The sequence below is a fragment of the Delphinapterus leucas genome, chromosome 7 (assembly GCF_059928025.1).
Source record: "Delphinapterus leucas isolate spDelLeu-1000000601 "Yukka" chromosome 7, BTC_Dleu_Yukka2, whole genome shotgun sequence".
Classification (NCBI taxonomy): domain Eukaryota; kingdom Metazoa; phylum Chordata; class Mammalia; order Artiodactyla; family Monodontidae; genus Delphinapterus; species Delphinapterus leucas.
This window is the reverse complement of record NC_143135.1, coordinates 8,531,513-8,552,284: the sequence shown is the minus strand read 5'-3', so window position 1 is coordinate 8,552,284 and position 20,772 is coordinate 8,531,513. Positions and strand designations below refer to the sequence as shown.

The 20,772-nt window shown below is 39.3% G+C and overlaps 1 protein-coding gene across 6 annotated transcripts in view; it reads right to left on the bottom strand.

Annotated features, from left to right (window-relative positions):
• The window catches only part of ATL3 (atlastin GTPase 3), a 52,303-nt gene that overhangs the window by 13,210 nt on the left and 18,321 nt on the right, over positions 1 to 20,772 (bottom strand). For all 6 annotated transcript variants that reach the window (XM_022591691.3, XM_089914642.1, XM_022591689.3 and 3 more), the window contains 5 exons: positions 18,909 to 19,013; positions 18,127 to 18,177; positions 10,478 to 10,534; positions 9,591 to 9,683; positions 8,441 to 8,579 (listed from right to left, as the gene is read on the bottom strand). In XM_022591691.3, coding sequence (XP_022447399.1) covers positions 8,441 to 8,579; positions 9,591 to 9,683; positions 10,478 to 10,534; positions 18,127 to 18,177; positions 18,909 to 19,013 — 445 coding nt within the window. The remainder of the gene's footprint in view (positions 1 to 8,440; positions 8,580 to 9,590; positions 9,684 to 10,477; positions 10,535 to 18,126; positions 18,178 to 18,908; positions 19,014 to 20,772) is intronic.

The following is a 20,772-nucleotide window of genomic DNA, read 5'->3' as shown; positions in this document are numbered from 1 at the left end:
ATAGATCCAATGCAATTCCAATCAAAAACCGAACAGGGACATTAATAAACCTGATAAACTGATTCCAAAACTTACACAGAAGAGCAAAGACTAAAGCATAATTAAGACACTACTGAAGATGACTACAGGTAAAAAAGGGAGGGAATCGTTATACCAGATATCAACTCTTATTATAAAATAGCTAATTATGATAATGTAGTAATGGCACAGGGCTAGACAAAATGACCAGTGGGACAGAATTAAGAACCTAGAATCTGACCCATGCATTTATAAAAGGATTTTTTTAAACATAACAGAAATTGCAAATAACGGGAAAACAAGAGTATTCAATCAATGATGTCAGAAGTATTGGCATCTATGTACAAAAACAGAAAACGGATCTCCACCTCACATACACAAAAATTGATTCCCAGTCGACTAAACACAAATATGAAGGACAAAATTTAAGAGTGTTTGTATGCATGTGTGTGTGTGTAGAGAAAGGAAAGGATTTTCTAAAACAAGACTTAAAAAGCACTACATAAAATCAAAGGTGAATGAATTCGACCACATTAAAACTAAGACACTACTACTAAAAAAAGAAAAGGCAAGACACAGGATGGGAGAAGATACCTGCAATGCATAACCAACAAGGCTCATATCTTTTTTTTATTTTTTTAAATAAATGTACTTATTTTATTTATTTATTTTAGGCTGCACTGGGTCTTCATTGCTGGGTGCGGGCTTTCTCTAGTTTCAGAGAGTGGGGGTTACTCTTCGTTGCAGTATGTGGGCTTCTCATTGCAGTGGCTTCTCTTGTTGCAGAGCACAGGTTCTGGGCGCGGTCTTTAGTAGTTGTGGCTCACAGGCTCAGTAGTTGTGGCTCACAGGATCTAGAGCGCAGGCTCAGTAGTTGTGGCGCACGGGCTTAGTTGCTCCGTGGCATGTGGGATCTTCCCTGACCAGGGCTCGAACCCGTGTCCCCTGCACTGGCAGGTGGATTCTTAACCACTGTGCCACCAGGAAAGCCCAAGGCTCATATCTTAAAGTAGACCTACAGGATCTTTACAGTGCAGAGAAAGACAACCCAATTAAAACTGGACAACAGGAATTTCAAAGGAAAGGAAACATGAATGGAAATAAATACATGAAAAGATATTCAATCCCATTAGTAATCAGGGAAATGCAATTTAAGATCACAATGAGATATTTTATATCACTAACTTAGCAAAACTAAGATGTCTGATAACACCAAGTGTTGACAAGGATATGGCTCAATGGGAATTTTTATATACACTGATGAAGGGACTATAAACTGGAACAGAATTTTGGAAAACAATTTGGCATTATCTAGTAAAGGTGAAGCTATATTACATATTCCAATATCCATCAATCCTGCTTTTAAGCACATACCCTTGGGAAATTCCCATATATCCACACATACAAGAATGTTCATAGCAGCATTGTTCATAATAGCAAAAAACTGGAGAAAACCATTGAGAATAAACGGTTGTATTCACAGAAGGCACTATTATACTACAATGAAACTGAATGAATTACAACTACATGCAATAATACAGATAAACTTAAAAATAAAATGCTCAGTAAAAATTCAAGTTGGCCACATATGTTTTTATAAAGTTCAAAATTATAGAAACTTAGCAATAGACTGTTAAGTGAACCAAACACAAGTAATAACTTTTTTTTAATTCAAGGACAGAAAAAGCAAAATTTACAATAGTGGTTATTTCTGTAGAGAGGCAGGGAGATGGGAAGAAGCATACAGGTATAGAAAATAGTACTTGTAATGTTCTGTAGTTCTGGAAAGCTACAGCCCTTGGGCCAAATACGACCTGCTAACTATATTTGTAAAGAAAGTTTTATTGGAATACAACCATGTACATTCATTAATACAATTGTCTACGGCTGCTTTCTTGCTACAACAGCAGAGCTGAGTAGCTGTAAGGCCCACAGAGTCTAAAACATTTACTATTCAGTCCACTACAGAAAAAGTTTGCCAATTCTAGTTCTAGATAGTAAGTTGGGTAGTGGGTTGATGATGTTCATTAAATTATGTTTCATACCTTACATATATACATTACATGTATCCTTTCTTACATGTAATACTTATGCTTTCTTTTGGATATCTAATAGCATATTTAAAAATTTAATGGTAGGTCATTATTTTAATTTGCTTTTATTTCTTTTATTACTAGTTAGGCCAAACTTTGTCTCATATTTGTTCATCAGCTGATTTCCTTTCCAGTGAACTATTTATTAGGGCCTTTATCTTAGAATACAGTCACTCTTCAGCAAGTAAATAAATATGTTATCCTTATGTGTACCATGATAACTAAAATATTTTTCCAGTTTGTTTGCCTTTTTGTAAATATGCATAAGATTATTATGTATTCAAACTACAGCACTTTTCCTTGATAATTTCTTTTATTCTTTCTAATTTTAAAGAGTCCTTCCCCAATTCCAGAAGTCTAATAAAATTTACTTTTCCCCCATGCTTTAAATTTTATAATTAGAATTTATTTATGGCTCCTAAATTGAAATCTACACGAGATTTTTCTCTAAATAGTAACATATACTTCTAATCACTGATTTCCACCCCATCTTAAATAACTAATCAATCATAAGGTCTCTTGACATCAAAAATTTTTTAAGTTTTTCAATGTCCTACCTAAGTAAATGGGTACCAATCTCCATCTAAATACTCTTAATTCTATAGTCTTTTCAGGATGGCGCCAAAGTATGGCCTATATCAACTTAAAAAGGGATTGATCCCTATATTACACATTGATTAGTGGCTTAACATTTGATAAAGGTGACATTTCAGCCAGTGGGGGAAAGTTGGACTATTCAACAAATAGTGTTGAAACAAATAGGTGCCCATTCAGAAAATAAGCTGGATCCAAACTGGATCATAAATTATAATGTGAAAAATGGAACTGAAAAATTTCAAGAAAAAAAGTGGGACAAATTATTTATAACCTTGGAGTGAAAAACACATAGGGTACATAAAATGCTATCCCATGTATATTTATATTTGCTTTGCATATACTAAAAGAAACTCTGGAAGCCTACAAAAATGGAAGAGAGACTTTTCACTAAATACTTACTTCTTAATCTTTTCTGGGATTTTAAACATGTGAGTGCATTACCTATTCAGAAAAATAAATTTTTTTATGGTTTCAATATTCACCACACTGAAAGAATGAGAGCTTCAGCAATTATTTCACAAAAGACGCAGCAGGATCTAGACACCACAGACTGTATTATCCATGTTTTTACCCAGGTTTCATAGACCCTCAGCTATTAATGTTTCTATGAAGGCTGTACCAAAATATGAGTTTTAGACTCAGAACAGGCAAGAACTGTCTCACGACTGAGACAATCTCAGAATCTCATGGCCTCCAAGAAGACTGCTCCCTACAATCTCTTCTGTTTAATTTCTAAACAATTCAGTAGTTACTGTATTAGGTCTCTCTTCTCTAGTAAAAAGGAAGACAGATTTCTTTATGGTGAAGACAGTCGTCCTGTGTCGGTTGAAAAGGGGTCTCAAAAATGAGCTCATCTCCTAGCTAACTATTGTAGGAACAGCAGCTCAGCACCGATTATACCAAAACTAAGACTGTCTGGCAGGTGTGCACCTCTGAATAAATGGTTATTCTTTTTTAAAAAAAATAAAATAAAACCACTAAAACAATCCTTAAAGTACTTAGGGGAACATTTGCAGAAAATAGCTTCAGAATGTAGTTCTTTTTTTCTTTTTTTTTTGGTACACGGGCCTCTCACTGTTGTAGCCTCTCCCATAGCGGAGCACAGGCTCTGGACTCGCAGGCTCAGCGGCCATGGCTCGCGGACCCAGCTGCTCCGCGGATCTTCCCGGACCAGGATACGAACCCGCGTCCCCTGCATCATCGGCAGGCGGACTCTCAACCACTGCGCCACCAAGGAAGCCCCAGAGTGTAGTTCTTAATCAATTTAAACGTCCTACAGAAACTACATGAAGATCCTCTTCTGGATTAAACATAAACATTCTTAGGCTAATGGTGTCTTGCCCAGGTTATATGGGGCGGGGCTGCAGAACCTCAACCAAGTCATTGTACAAGAATATACTTGAGAAAATATATTGAAATGTCTAGGTATTTTTCTAGCTCTGAGAAATGTATCAGCTCTACTTAAAGATCCCCCCCCACAATGAAGTTTATGTGGTTCTCAATCAAGCACTTGCCAAATATTCACAAGTCACCTACTATTTGCAATGTAGCACCCTAAATTTACTCTTCACTCAAAACCCTTCAATATCTTGTTTAAAAGGTTCCCTAAAATTACAAACTACCCAACTCCAAAGCTAAAAAGTACATACATCTTTGCAGAGCTAACAAGAATTCTTCATGAACAATCCTCCTAATGACTATATAGTTCCCTAAATAGACACACAAGTGCAAACTAATATATTTTTTTCTAAGGTTTTTTAAAAATTTATTTACTATTTATTTATTTGGCTGCTCGGGTCTTAGTTGCAGCACGCAGGATCTTCGTTGCAGCATACGCGATCTTTCACTGCAGCGCATGGACTCCCTAGTTGTGGCGCGCAGGCTCAGTAGCTGGGGTACAGGGGCTTAGTTGCTCCGCAGCATGTGGGATCTTAGTTCCCTGACCAGGGATCGAACCCGCATCCCCTGCACTGGAAGGCAGATTCTCAACCACTGTACCGCCAGGGAAGTCCCAGGGCAAACTAATATTAACATATTTTTAAAGTGAAATACAAAAGGAAATTTTTATTTTTCAAACCTTTCCTTTTAAAAACATCCTTATATGTACATATTTTTCAATAATTAGGATCTTACAATATATGATACTCTGCAATCTTTTTACATTTAATAACGTATCATGAATATCTTTCTATGTAAATACAGATAGATCCATTTATCTATCTTATCCTTTTAAATGACTTCTTTTCATTCCTTTGTGTGATGTACCATAATTTAACCAATTCCTCAAAAATACATATTTGGGTTGTTTCCAATTATTCACTATTATAATAATAATGCCACAGTAGTATTATTCTTGTCCACATATTTTTATCTACTTACATATGGATAGTCCCTTAGGGTAATTTCCTAAAAGTGAAATAGTGGATCAAAAGACGTGAACATTTAAAATGTTGATACTGTCACATAAAGGCTGTGTACCAACACATTTGTACTTTCTTGATTACTGTTATGCAACACACATTTTCATGAATATGTCTTAATCATTTGTATTTCTTCCTTTGGGGCTTGCCTTTTCACGTAGCAAAGGAAAAATTTTAACCCTGTAAATGTGTTTTATAGTTCAATCATGCATGAGGGAAGCAAATAGTACATAATAATAAGACTAAAGTTTGCTTATATAAAATTTATTCCCTGTTTTATAAATCTAATATGAAACTTAGCACACTTAATATTTAGTAATAAACCCTTCATATTTGTAAATATGTGTATGGGGTTGAGCAGTGTCCACCCGCTAAAATGCATGTCCACTGGAATCTCAGAATGGGACCTTACTTAAAAATAGTCTTTACAGATGTCATTAGTTAAGTTGAGATCATACTGGATATGGGTGGGACCTAAATTCAAAGAGCAGTGTCCTTGTAGGAAGAGAGAACACAGACAGAAGGTGGCCATGTGACCACAGAGACAGAAATCAGAATACTGAAACTAAAAGCCAAGGAATGCCAAGGATTGCCAGCAACCACCAAGAGAAACACAGGACAGATTCCCCCTCAGAGCCTCCAGAAGGAATCTACCCTGCCAACACCTTATTTTCGGAATTCTGGTCTCCTGAGCTGTTAGGGAATGAATTTCTTTTCTTAAGCCACCCCGTTTGTGGCACTTTGTTACAGCAGTCCTAAGAAACTAATACAATATGCATATTGTATTACAATATGCATTACATATTGTATTGCAATACAAAATTTCAAAAGTCAGGGTTACAGAACTTTAAAAAGCTCTTCCTATTTCCTGGAATACCATGATAAAAATGAATTTTAAAACAGAATGTTCTGGGGGCTTCCCTGGTGGCTCAGTGGTTGAGAATCCGCATGCCAACGCAAGGGACACGAGTTTGATCCCTGGTCCGGGAAGAGCCCACATGCCGCAGAGCAACCAAGCCCATGCGCCACAACTACTGAGCCTGCACTCCAGAGCCTGTGAGCCACAACTACTGAGCCTGCGTGCCGCAACTACTGAAGCCTGCGCACCGCAACTACTGAAGCCTGCGCGCCTAGAGCCTGTGCTCTGCAACAAGAGAAGCCACCGCAATGAGAAGCTCGTGCACCACAACAAGGAGTAGCCCGTGCTCCCCGCAACTAGAGAAAGCCCACGCACAGCAACGAAGACCCAACACAACCAAAAATAAATAAATAAATTTAAAAAAAAAGAATGTTCTGAAATATTTAAATGTTTAGTAATACAGAGAAATGTCATTCTGCATGTTTATGCCCGATAACCTGAGACCACCCTAAGACAAGAGGAAAGGCATGAAGAGTCATTCTAACCCACCCTCTCCTAAACATCCTCAGTTGAGAATTCCACTGGGGGCCTTCCCTGGTGGCCCAATGGGTGAGACTGCACTCCCAATGCAGGGGACCCAGGTTCGATCCCTGGTTGGGGAACTAGATCCCACATGCATGCCACAACTAGAGTTTGCATGCTGCAACTAAGACCTGGTGCAGCATGAATGAATGAATGAATAAATTTTTAATTCAAATGAAAATCAAGTACTTAAAAAAAAAACAGAATTCCACTGGACATCTTCCCTACCAGTGATGAACAAACCAGAGCTTAGGTTTGGTAAAAGTATGTCTAATAATGGAACGTTATAACCCTAAAAGAACACATCACCTACACACTCAACTTTCTCTCCTACCTAATTCACAAAGTGTTGCCTAAGCAGATTTCTCTCCAAAGCCAGGCCCCAACCTTGGATTTCTGAATTGCCAACCAACAGGCTGTGGAAGTTTCCTGCTCAGGAAAGCTGCCAACCACATAAAAATATCACACAGGTGACAAATAGAAGGTAAAGGTAAGTCTCTCAAACTCGGTTTCTTTTGCAATATTAAGACCAGCTGGAATGTAAATCTTAGGTTGAACAAGCATATTAACTGTCTTGAACCAACTGAGCCAAATGAACTGAAAAAGATGCATTTTACGTTTAATATGAGGCTATGAAAAATTCCCACTTCAAAAGGCAAGTTCTCCTACTAACTAAACAGTATATATCCTCTAAATGACTTCCCCAGTATAACAGAACTTCTAGTTTAGCACAGTAAGGCTTTGAGGCAAGAAGGACGGGGACGTGAATCTCTGCCCCACTACTTACTAGCTGAGTACTTTGAGCAAGTTACTTAACTTTCCTAAGCCAACTTCTTCATTTTTAAGATAAAGGAAATACCAACTCCATGGAATTACTGGGAACATAAAGAATAAAAGTAATGAGCACAGTGCTGGTGCTATTGTCTGAATGTCTGTGTGCCCCTAAAACTCATATGGTTGAAATCCTAACCCCTAAAGGTATTAGTAGGTGGGGCCTTTGGGAGGTGATTAGGTCACGAAGGTGAAGCCCTCAAGAATGGGATTAGTGCTCCTATGAAAGAGATGCTACAATCAGAACTCTTAACACCAGAAAGAGAACCCTCACCCAACCATGCTGGCACTCGGATCTTGGATTTCCAGCCTCCAGAACTGTGAGAAATGAATTTCTGTTGCTTATAAACCACCCAGTCAATGGTATTTTGTCAGAGCAGCCTGGAGAGACTGACGGTTGGGAACACAGCTGGCCTCTAAAATCGGCAGCTGCTATTATTTCTACTTTACTCGGAACCTAAGAAGCTCAGATAAAGTTTATAAACAAAAGCACTTAGTTTAACACACATGTAAAATGAGGACTAGCCATTATATGACTCAAGGTCTCAGTGAAAAAGCAACAAAAATAAGACAATGGAACCCAAGTGTCCCACCTCTGATTTCTCTAAGCTACCGTCTAGTCAGCACTTCCTGATATTAACTCATGACCCAGCATCAAGTTTTGCTATAATCACAAATAAGATGAAAACAATAGCCATGCCGTGCATCATGATACCTTTGTTTGGGAATTTAATTTTACATCATAAAAATGAGCTAATGATAAGTTTTCCCTTTTTTAGCACTTTTATCTCTTGTAAACCAGTAATCGTAACGTCTCCCTTAGAAAGATCATTAATGGGTATTAGCACAACCATTTCAGATGGAGAAACTATGGTCACAGTAAGGCAGGAGCAAAAACTGAACTAGATTCTAAATACTATTCTTTCTAAGAAAGCATACTATTTCTCTTAGCATTTACTATTCACAATTGATATTTTCTGGTCACTATTTAATTCCAAACATAAAATCACATGTATAAAATAACATCATTTAAAACACACCTTTCAATTTGCCATCGAAGTCAGGGCTTGTGGCAACCTGGAGCCCTGGATGTGGTAGCAGAAAACAGGTGACGCTGGAGAAACACGAGTGAATGTGATTTCGGACATTCTGAATTTCTTCATGTTGATGTTCTTTCACCTGCCAATAAAGGCTGACAATTTACAAAAGACCATTTGATTTTCCTCACCAGCAACCACTAGTATATGACAAAGGAGAGACTTCCCAATTCTAATGGATCGTAGTGGCCTAGGTGTTTGCCAATGAGAAAACTCAGAACCCTAAGAAGCAATAAATGCATAAAATCGATTAACCATGGCTTGGCTCCTAGAGCTATCAAAGAACAGCAACTAAAGAGTTTCTTAAAAAAGAGTATTGCACAAGACTTAGGAAGAATAAGGGAAGGTTTGTGGGCATGAAGCAGGGTCTAACCAATTAGCAGTGATTGACAGAGGCCTCCTGTGGTTTTTTTTATAAGTTTATTTATTATTTTTATTTTATTTATTTATTTATTGTTTCTGGCTGCGTTGGGTCTTCGTAGCTGAGTGCGGGCTTTTTCTCTGGTTGCGGCGAGTGGGGGTTACTCTTCGTTGCGGTTCCCAGGCTTCTCATTGCGGTGGCTTCTCTTGTTGCAGAGCATGGGCTCTAGGCACGCGGGCTTCAGTAGTTGTGGCATGTGGGCTCACTAGTTGTGGCTTGTAGGCTCTAAGCGTAGGCTCAGTAGTTGCGGTGCACGGGCTTAGCTGCTCCGCGGCATGTGGGATCTTCCCGGACCAGGGATTGAACCCGTGTCCCCTGCACTGGCAGGCGGATTCTCAACCACTGCGCCACCAGGGAATCCTGACTTCTGTGTTTTGAAGCCTGTTTGTATCCACACCAGAAACAAAAGGCACATATGGACCCACGTGTAAAATGTGAAATGGAAACTGCAATTAAAGCTTGGGCTTTTGCACGGGGTTCTGCTCTCCAATCCCTGTGAGTTATACACATGGGTTCTCTAATCTTACCATGAATATTATTATTGTGTGCTAATATTCCAGAGTGTTCAACACACAAGGTAATTTTCCATGATGTGCTTTAAATACAATAGCTAAAGGCAAATGAGAAAGTTATCACTACTTCAGGTAATTCCTCAGATTATATTTCTACTACCTGTAGACGCTTTTCCAAAAACGACATTCCTCCCTGTAGTCCATAGTTGTATTCATAAGGGAAACTCCAGTCTCGAACCAGAAACATCAGTGTCTGTTTAGAAAGAGAGCAGAATGTATTATAATACTGCATAAATGTATTTTCAAAATAACCATTCAAATACTTCTTTGCATAATGCCAGCTTCTTCAAAGGGGGCAAGAAAATGTGCTAAAGGATTTATCTACTCTGTAATGTCTTAGAAAACCTTATAAACACTAGCAGAACATGTATAAACCATATGTGAGGTCAATATCCCATCTGATATTTTTGTTCTCATGGGTTAATAGGAAGAGACTGATGAGAAAATCTTAAATTCGGGGCTCTGCTCGAAATGCAAGTATGAGGAATACGGTGGAGGACAAGAAAAACATACAGCACTAGCTACTCATAAAATGAGATCTACTTTTAACGTCAGAAAGGAAAAGAAAACTAAAACAATAATACTTAGAGATCCTCTAACCTTACTGAGGTTTACTATGCATTCTTACCCTCATAAAACAATTAGCTAAAGCAGGGGTCAGCAAACTTTCTGTAAAGGGCCACAGAGTAAATATTTCAGGCTGCTGTAGCAAGAAGCAGCCATGGACAACACAAATGAGAGTAGCTGTGTTCCAATACAACTTTCACTGTGGACACTGACATTTAAATTTCAAATAACTTACATATGTCATGAAATATTATTCCTCTTTTGATTTTTTTCAACCATTTAAAAATGTAAAAAAAAAAATCCTAACTCACAGGTCATATGAAAGCAGGCAGCTGGCCAGATCTGGCCTGTGGATTGTAGTTTGCTCATCTCTGAACTAAAACAAAGATATGACTTAAATATTTATACTTAATATTCTACCTGGAAGGGTTTTTGGAAAATTTCATCCATCGCCAGACGACCATATTCTGTGAAGAGCTTTAAAAAGAAGAGTTATGGTTTGTAAGGCAATATTACATAAAGTATTTCTATGGCCATTCTATAGCAAATAATTCATTTAACAGACTGAACAGTACTTATCTGAGACCAAAATTCTACAGTTTCAAAAGTCCGCAGGAGTCATGAACCTTAAAATAATCTTGACTATTCCTCTCTCTCACATTCCTCATCCCAATTCATTAGCAAACCCAAAATCCAACCACTCACAACTTCCATGTGGCTTACAATATTGCAGTAGTTTCTCCCGCGTCAGCCCTTGCCCCCCCCCCCAGACTCTTCTCACTACAGCGGCCACAGTGGCTCTGTCATACACAAGGTTAGTCAGACCACATCATACCTCTGCTCAAAACCCTCCAACCTCATTCAGGATAAAAGCCAGTCCTTACAGTGTGATCCAGTCACACTGGCCCTCCTTGATGTTCCTCAAACCTGCAGGGCGCACTGCTGCCTTAGGGCCTTTGTTTTCACTCCTCCTGCTGCCTGCAGTGTTCTTCCCCCAAACACCCACACAATCAGCCCCCTCACTGCTTCAGGTCTTTACTCCAATGACTGCTTCTCAATGAAGCCTCCCATGGCCATCTACCTAAAAAGATTAGTTTTCCACATATTTCCTACCCCATGTCCTTGTGAAATTTTTCTCCTTCACCTGTCTCACTACCTAACATAATATACCTTTATTTATCTTGATTAGTGTCTGTCTTCACTACTAGCATTTAAACTTCGTGACGGCAAGGACGTTTGTCTGTTCTGTGCACTACGGGACCTCCAGCAGCAACAGTAGCATGTACTGGGCCTGTAGGATGCATGCCATTCAAAGGACCCAATGAACGAATTCTTTAAAGTCAGGGTTTACACATACATTTACCTCTATTTCTTCATGAAGCCTCACTAAAAAGTAAAGCAAAACGAAGTTTAAAAATTGTAAACTCACAGGACAGAGAGGATCACAAATGATATGAAAAAGAGAAGTTGTCACAAACACTCTGGAAGGAAAACAAATGAGAACGGCCTCGGGTTTTGGCTTTGTCCGCCCTGCTAAGAAATCTGTGAGGCAGGGTCAGAAAGAGACAAGCAGAGTCTCTCAGCAGAATCCCTGAAAGGCTCAGAAATGAGAAGCACCCTCACCCTGAAGGAGGGCGTAAGGGAGCTGGGAAATGGCTGAAGTCTTTGGAGGGATCACCGACACTCCCAGATCCTGCTCCCTCCGCCTGCTCCAATCCCCTTCCTGCCCCCACAGAAGATGGGAAGTGAACCAAAAAGCATTTAGACTTTGAAACCAAACTCAGCTGAAGATGGGAGTAAGTCCCCTATCTTACTGGAAACAGTTACTTAAGTCAAGTCTACATGTGCCATAGTGAGGCTCCTTGGGCCTCTCACCCTGCTGGAGTCACAGCAAGCTTTACCTACTCAGGCAGGAGTTTAAAGATGTCTCTGGAGAAACTGACAACCCAAGAATAATAGTCTGCAAATACTGACATTTAGGGGCTGCAACAAAATAACTAAATAATCTTGCCCAATGATCTCACTGGTGATCCAAACCAGTAGAAGAGGCCCACTCTCTTACCAAAAGCTCCCAGTTGGTATTTTAGTGGCTCGCTCTTAAATATTGATGACCAGGGACCACCACACCTTTGAGAAAAGCTTCTAGCAAGGAAGACAAAAACTCATGTCTTTCAATTCTAGAACATCATCTTAATCCTTTTATAATTTCTTTTCCTCCATTTTCTGTGTTCTGTTTTACTAATATCGATTACCAACATGTTAAGCCTCTCCTGAATTGATCCTCAAATTTTCCTATTTTTCAGTGCCCTCCGTTTTCCCTCTCCTCCACCTCTCCCTCTCCTCTCTTCCTCCCCTTTCCCTTCTCTCTCCTCCCCACTCTATCTCTCTCCTCTCCTTTTCTCTTCTCTCAATGCTCCACTACCTCCCCTGCTACTGATTTCTACTCTCTGTCTTTTTAGTCAACCTGTTAGGAGAATTTTCTCCAATTCACCTTCTAACTCCTCCTGTACTGAATTTTCCATTTTTGCTGTCATAGTTGTAATTTCCAGGAGATCTTTCTGGTTTTCTGAAGGTTGCTTTATACCAGCATCCTGTTATTTCTTGGTTGCAACAGTTGCAACGTCTATCTTTCTGAGGATATGAGTGTACCAAGAAGGAAGAAAAAGCCCACACTAAGGTACATAACCATGAAAATTCATACCAAGAATCAGAAGATCTTAAAAGCGTCAGAGAGAAACAAAAAGGTCACATACAAAGGAATCAGATGATGTGGGACTTCAGCAGAGACACTGGAAGCTGGAAAGTAATGAAACGATGCCTTCAATTCTAAAACAAAATTATTTCCTATAATTCTAGGATAAAATTAACACATGCTCAGATTTACTAGACCTCAAAAATGTTATCTTCTATGCAGCCTTTCTCAGGAAGCTACTGGAGAATGCATACAATGATGGACAGAATAAACAAAAGATTAAATGGGATCCAACTGAGAAAGGAATCAAAAAGAAATTGCCCAGCCCTGATTTCAAACTATATTACAAAACTATAGTAATCAAAACAGTATGGTACTGATATAAAAACAGACACACAGATCAACGGAACAGAATAGATAGCCCGGAAATAAACCCTCATATACATGGTCAATTAATTTTGGAAAAGGGGGACAAGAATACACAATGGGGAAAGGAGAGTCTCTTCAATAAACGGTGTTGAGAAAACTGGACAGCTACATGCAAAAGAATGTAACTAGACTACTATATTACACCATACACAAAAATTCACTCAAAATGGATCAAAGACTTGAATGTAAAACCTGAGACCATAAAACTCCTAGAAGAAAACATAGGTGGTAAGTTCCTTGACATAAGTTTTGGCAATCTTTGGATTTGACACCAAAAGCAAAGGCAACAAAAGCAAAAATAAACAAGTGAACTACATCAAACTAAATAGCTTCTGCAGAGCAAAAGAAACCATCAACAAAATGAAAAGGCAATGTACTGAATGGGAGAAAATATTTCCAAATCATATGTCAGATAAGAGGTTAATATCCAAAATATAAAGAACTTATGCAACACAACAGCCCCCCCCAAAAAATCTAATTAAAAAACAGGCAGAGGATATGAATAGACATTTTCCCAAAGAAGACATACATGTAGCTAACAGACACATGAAAAGGTGCTCAACATAATTAATCATCAGGGAAATGCAAATCAAACCCACAACGAGCTATCACTTCACACCAGTCAGAATGGCTATTATCAAAAAGACAAGTGTTGGAGAGGATGCGGAGAAAAGGGAGCCCTTGTCCATTCTTGGTGGGAATGTAAATTAGTGCAGCCACTACAGACAACAGTATGGAGGTTCCTCAAGAAATTAAAAATAGAACTACCATATGATCCAGCAATCCAACTTCTTGGTATATATCCAAAGGAAACAAAACCATTATTTCAAATAGATATCAGCACTCCTATGTTCATAGGAGCCTTATTCACAATAGCTAAAATACAGAAACAGTCTAACAATCTAAGTGTCTGTCAATGGAAGAACAGATAAGAAAAATGTTATATATATTATACATATATATAATGGATTATATATACCACAAGGGAATTTTTTTCAGTCTTTAAAAAGAAAGAAACCTTGTCATCTGTGGCAACATGGATGAAACTTAAAGGTAATATGCCAAGTTATATGCAGATTAACCCTCCATGTTGTTCAAGGGTCAACTGTATTTAATAATACTGTACTGGATACTTGAAAGTTGCTAAGAGTTTTAAAAGTTTTTATCACACACACACAAAAATAATAAAAATAATTTTTTATTAAAAGAAAGAAAATAGGGACTTTCCTGTGGTCCAGTGGGTAAGACTCCATGCTCCCAATGCAGGGGACCCATGTTCAATCCCTGGTCGGGGAACTAGATCCCACATGCGTGCCACAACTAAGAGTTCACATTACACAACTAAGAAGTCCACAAGCTGCAACTAAGATTCTGCATGCCACAACAAAGAAGTCCACATGCCACGACAAAGATCCCGCGTGCCACAACTAAGATATGGCGCAGCCAAAATAAATAAATAAACAAATAATTGTAATAAATAGATAAATTACTAGGATGACGGCTATGCCCCAGGTCTAGAAGAAGCACTCCAGACTAAAGGAAGAAAACACAGGCCAAGAAGTCATGCCTCCCCAAGGAAAAATAAAACAGAACCTAAAGTATTAAGATCAGACTGAGACATTTTTTGAGTCTCTCCTTTGCAGACGCATTACTGATAAGCACAGAACACTAAACTAATGAAAAGACTGATATAAGACACCTCAGTTATGAAGAACATATACATATATCCATGTAATAAGGCAAATACAAATACTTTTTTAACCAAAAATTGCAACGTTAACTACTGGGAAGATGAGAGGAAGGAAACTGAGTGAGGGGTAGGAGAGTTGTAAAGAGAGAGAAATCCTAATTTTATATAAGAAATAATACTTAAGTCTTTTAAATCCAGAAGGAACAATATAAACACGTTCTTTAAAACTGTAGACACAAATAGCAGAAGACACAGCCAAAAGGAGTACAAGTGGCTGCCTCTGGAGAAAGGGAATGGGACGTAGAAGGGATGCTCATTATGAATAGTGCAAGACTACTGACTTTTAAACTATGAATACAGATCACCATGTTAAAAATAAATAAAATGTTTTTTTAAAAAAGTACAGTTTTCCCTGGTGGCGCAGTAGTTAAGAATCCGCCTGCCAATGCAGGGGACACGGGTTCGATCCCTGGTCCGGGAAGATCCCACATGCCGCGGAGCAACTAAGCCCGTGTGCCACAACTACTAAGCCTGCACTCTAGAGCCCGTGAGCCACAACTACTGAGCCCATGCACCACAACTACTGAAGCCCGTGCACCTAGATCCCGTGCTCTGCAACAAGAGAAGCCACTGCAATGAGAAGCCCGCGCACCACAATGAAGAGTAACCCCCGCTCACCGCAACTAGAGAAAGCCCACATACAGCAACGAAGACCCAATGCAGCCAAAAATAAATAAATAAATAAAATTTATTTTTAAAAAAAGTAATTTTTTTAAATAAATTAAAATACCATATATAAAAAAAGACAAACACACACTATAAAACTGTATACAACTATATACAACCATGATTTCCTATCTGTAATTCTGAAATCCAAAAAGCTCTAAAACCCCAAGTTAAGCAGCAAACTCATTTGGAGGAAAGTCTGCCTTAAACTGATGTAAGGCTTTAAATAGGTTTAATTTATCCTATTTCATATAATTAGTCACACATTTCACTGCAGAAATATTAATGTGTTTAATTAGAAGGTATTAATCAAATCCCCATTCCTATCCTAGACATCATGCTATAATGTATGCACCATATTATTTATCTAAAATCCAAAAACAGGACTTCCCCGGTGGTCCTGTGGTTAAGACTCTGTGCTCCCAGTGCAGGGGGGCCGGATTCGATCCCTGGTCAGGGAACCAGATCCTGCATGCCGCAACTAAGAGCCCACATGCCACAACTAAAAGATCTCACCTGCAACTAAAGATCACACGTGCTGCAACTAAAGATACCGCATGCCACAACCAAGATCCCAAGTGCCACAACGAAGACCCAGCGCAATGAAATAAGTAAATTAAAAATTTTTTTTTAAATTTTAAATCCAAAAAAATTTGAACTCCAAAACACATGTAGCCTCAAAGCATTTGGATAAGGGCTTGTCGTCACATGTCATGTATTTCCTATACGGATACATACCTGTTTACAGAACACAGGAAAAGAATAGAAAGGATACATTCAAAACTGATAGGCATAGTGGTTACCTCTGGGGAGGGGGAGAGGGGGACTTCAGCCTTATCCAAAGTGCCCAATTTTTTGAAGGGATAATATTTCTAATTTCATCAGTAATATTATACATTATTAACTTTTAAAAGGAGAAAAAGTATTACAATGATAGATATCATCTTACCCATTTAGAGAGCTTAATTCTAGGCTCTACGAAGAAGGCACAGAGTGAAGGGAGTACCTCCACCAGGAAACCTTTCCCAGTCCCCCAGACTGGGACCTCTGATACCTGGGCATCTCTCTCCCTCAGCACTTAAAAGGTAACGAACTCCTGTTCAGAACCCTGTTTTTGTAATTTACATGGAATCAAATCTAGCCACTTTTTTTCTTTTGTCTTCTACCTTTGACATCTTGGTTAAAAAATTCTCCCTCGGGACTTCCCTGGTGCTCTAGTGGTTAAGAATCTGCTTTCCACTGCAGGGAATGTGAGTTCGATCCCTGGTCAGGGAACTAAGATCCCACATGCCGCAGGGCAACTAAGCCCGCGTGCCTAAACTAGAGACCCCACGTGCCACAAACCACAGAGCCCACGCGCCCTGGAGCCCTCGCACCACAACTAGAGGGCCCGTGCGCCACAAGAAAACATCTCACGTGCCACAATTAAGACCTGATGCAGCCAAATAAATAGCAAATAAATATATTTTAAAAAACTTCTCCCTCGGGGCTTCCCTGGTGGCGCAGTGGTTAAGAATCCGCCTGCCAATGCAGGGGACACAGGTTCGAGCCCTGGTCTGGGAAGATCCCACATGCCGTGGAGCAACTAAGCCCGTGCGCCACAACTACTGAGCCCGTGCGCCACAACTACTGAAGCACGCGCACCTAGAGCCCGTGCTCTGCAACAAGAGAAGCCACCGCAATGAGAAGCCCGCGCACCGCAACAAAGAGTAGCCCCCACTCGCCGCAACTAGAGAAAGCCTGCGCACAGCAACGAAGACCCAAAGCAGCCCCTCAAAAACGAACTGCTACTATGGAGAAGAGGAGACAATGACTAATAACAGTAGCAGTGATAGGTATAATAAGTAATGGCTAGCAGTTACTAAGCACATACTGTTTTCCAGGCACATGATCCTATGCATTTTATAAATATGAATTTATTTAACCTCGCCTGAATTACTGCAATTGCTCCATAACCAGTCTCACTGAATGTACACTTGTGCCTCTAAAAATCTATTCTAAACACAACAGCCAGGGTGATCCTTTCATAATATGTCAAATAATATCACTCCTCTGATCAAAACATGGCTCCCGTCTCACCCAGAGGAAAAGCCTAAGTCCTTACAAAGGCAGGGCATCACTGGAAGCTGAATGCCTCTCTGACTTCATCACTTGGCCTTCTCCTGTCTCACCCTCCAACCCCACCCACTGGCCTTCTTGCTGTTCCTGGATCCCACCAAGCACACTCCACCTCAGGGTCTTTCTTCCTGCTGCCCCCTCCCCTGCGCCACTCCCCACACCCCTCCCCCTCTCCCCCCACCCCTCCCCCCAATATATCTGCAGGACTGACCCACCCACTTTCTTCCGGTTCCTAGCTCAACTCACTAAGGCCTTCCCTGACCACTCCAGCCACAGATACAGAATGCAGGATTACCATGAACCCCAAGCCTTCCTCCATGTTTCAGTCTTTGGCTGAAACTACTCAGTTGTAAAACTTATCTCAGTCTTAAAACTTTTAAATGATATATTAACATTTTAATGAGAAATATATACCTGTAGCTGTTGAAGATCATCTTCCTGAATGTTCTGGGACAAATTATAAATCTAGAAAACAAAAGTCCAGATTTATTCTACTCTAGCTTACTTCAAATGAATCCCAAATAAGGCTAAAGGACTGAACAGAAGCTTTGTAAAATTAAAAGTCTGCACATAAGAATATGAGGTCCAGGGCTTCCCTGGTGGCGCAGTGGTTGAGAGTCCGCCTGCCAATGCAGGGGACACGGGTTCGTGCCCCGGTCCGGGAAGATCCCACATGCCACAGAGCGGCTAGGCCCGTGAGCCATGGCCGCTGAGCCTGTGCGTCCGGAGCCTGTGCTCTGCAACGGGAGAGGCTCACGTACAGCAAAAAAAAAAAAAAAAAAAAAAAAAAAAAAAAAAAAAAAAAGAATATGAGGTCTGTTTAAACAGTAATAACATCTGTCTTTTGGAAAACTATGCATATAATGTTGAAATCACATAATCTTTCCTTTATACTTTAAAATATAGTTTTCTTCAATTTTTACCAAATCTACATTTCCTGTATGATGTAAATGATATAATTTTGATTTTCACCTTTCAGACTTTCCTTGGAATATACTACATATATTTATGATCAAAATGGAAAAATAGTTTAGGCTCCTTCTTAAGCCTGTAAGAGCTTAACTTATATCTGTAGTCTAAAAAGAACATTTACATATCACCATAGGAATGCTGATAACAGAACAATAACTGAAACTAGATGTATTTTCTTCATCTTATTTCCTCTACAAACTTTTTTCCTAGTCAAATGGTCTTACCTGAACAGAACTAGTCATGGTACTTAGAGCAAAGATGGTAGCACAATCTTTCACAGTGGATTGGCTGTCAAATGCCCCCTGGGTATCCATCAGAACAACTGCAACCTATGAAAAAAAGGAAACACAAACAAAATATGTAAAAGTGAGAAGGGAAGACATGCAAGGAGAAATTGAAAAGTACAGGTAATATTTAAATGAGGCTTAAGCACCTGCTCGTAGGTTCTATCCGAAAAGTACAATTACAGCTGACCCTTGAACAACAGGGGTTTGAACTACACAGGTCCACTTAATACGTGAATTTTTTTCAATAAATGTAAGTATTCAGCTATCTTGTATTTTTGAACAGAGAACTTTGCTGGAGAAGATTATCTACTCTCATTCGGTGATATGATACAAAATAGAGGTATATAAAGCCATATGAAAAGAGGGGAAAATCACCCTAACAATCAAAACAGCCAAATGTTGAAGTCTATTAGCTCACTTTCAAAGTCAGTCATTTGGATTGGCTAAGTCAATTAATTAATTGACTTAGTTTAAACTTAGGCATAATCAAAAAATAAATAAAACATATGGCGTGGGATATTTTTGGCATGTACCTGCAAGCCTGCATTGCATTCTTCTCTCAAATTTCTAGAGTTTTCTCGTTGTTTGATAAAATAAAATGAACATTTATTTCAATCTTTATGAAACAGAGACCACACCACAGATGCCAAATGAAAGCAGGAGAAACTAGGCTATCATTCACTCTATGTAATTAGGTTTCATGAAGCCTTAATGAACGTTCCCACCTTAAAAGTTAGATGTATGCAAAATGTTAAATAAGATATAGTACCTTATAATCCTTATACAACTTGCTATAATTTTCAGTCATATAATTTAAAAATAAAACTTGGGCTTCCCTGGTGGCGCAGTGGTTGAGAGTCCGCCTGCCGATGCAGAGGACACGGGTTCGTGCCCCGGTCCGGGAAGATCCCACATGCCGCGGAGCGGCTGGGCCCGTGAGCCATGACCGCTGAGCCTGCGCGTCCGGAGCCTGTGCTCCGCAATGGGAGAGGCCACAACAGAGAGAGGCCCGTTTACCGCAAAAAAATATATAAATAAATAAATAAAAATAAAAATAAAACTTTTCAAACTCGTGCATAACTGGTTCCAAAAGAGGACAGGGTTTAATATGTTCAGAAAAATAAGTAAATTCATCAGCAAGTGCCTAGTTCTTTACCAATACCGAAATTATTGCAAAGGCCAGACGGGAAGCTTGCTATGAAGCTCTACTGAATACTAGAAGAGAAATGCCATAGTCAAAAACATTTTTAAGTAAGATTTATGATAACAAATACAAATCAAAATTTTTATTCTTAGAAATGGCATTTTTATTACTTAGAAAAGTATTTTTATTCTTAGAAATGATAATAAATCATTTTATATAGTTTATATATCAGGACCCATTAATAACATTATATATTTATGGATTTTCACATACCCAACACACTACTGTGATTGAATACATGTGATATAAATTCAACCAAAAGAAAGCACTGTTCAGAAAAAAAGGTCAATTCAAATGAAATGAAGTTTCTAGCCTGAATACACTGAAACCTAATGATAAAAGACTTCATCTACCCATACCTTAGCTGTTTTGTGAAGAGGATACTGTCAAACTAAACGACCAATCAAGACTAATCATGGGGACTTCCCTGGTGGAACAGTGGTTAAGAATCCGCCTACCAATGCAGGGGACACGGGTTCAAGCTCTGGTCCGGGAAGATCCCACATGTCGCAGAGCAACTAAGCCTGTGGGCCACAACTACTGAGCCTGCGCTCTAGAGCCCGCGAGCCACAACTACTGAAACCTGCGTGCCTAGAG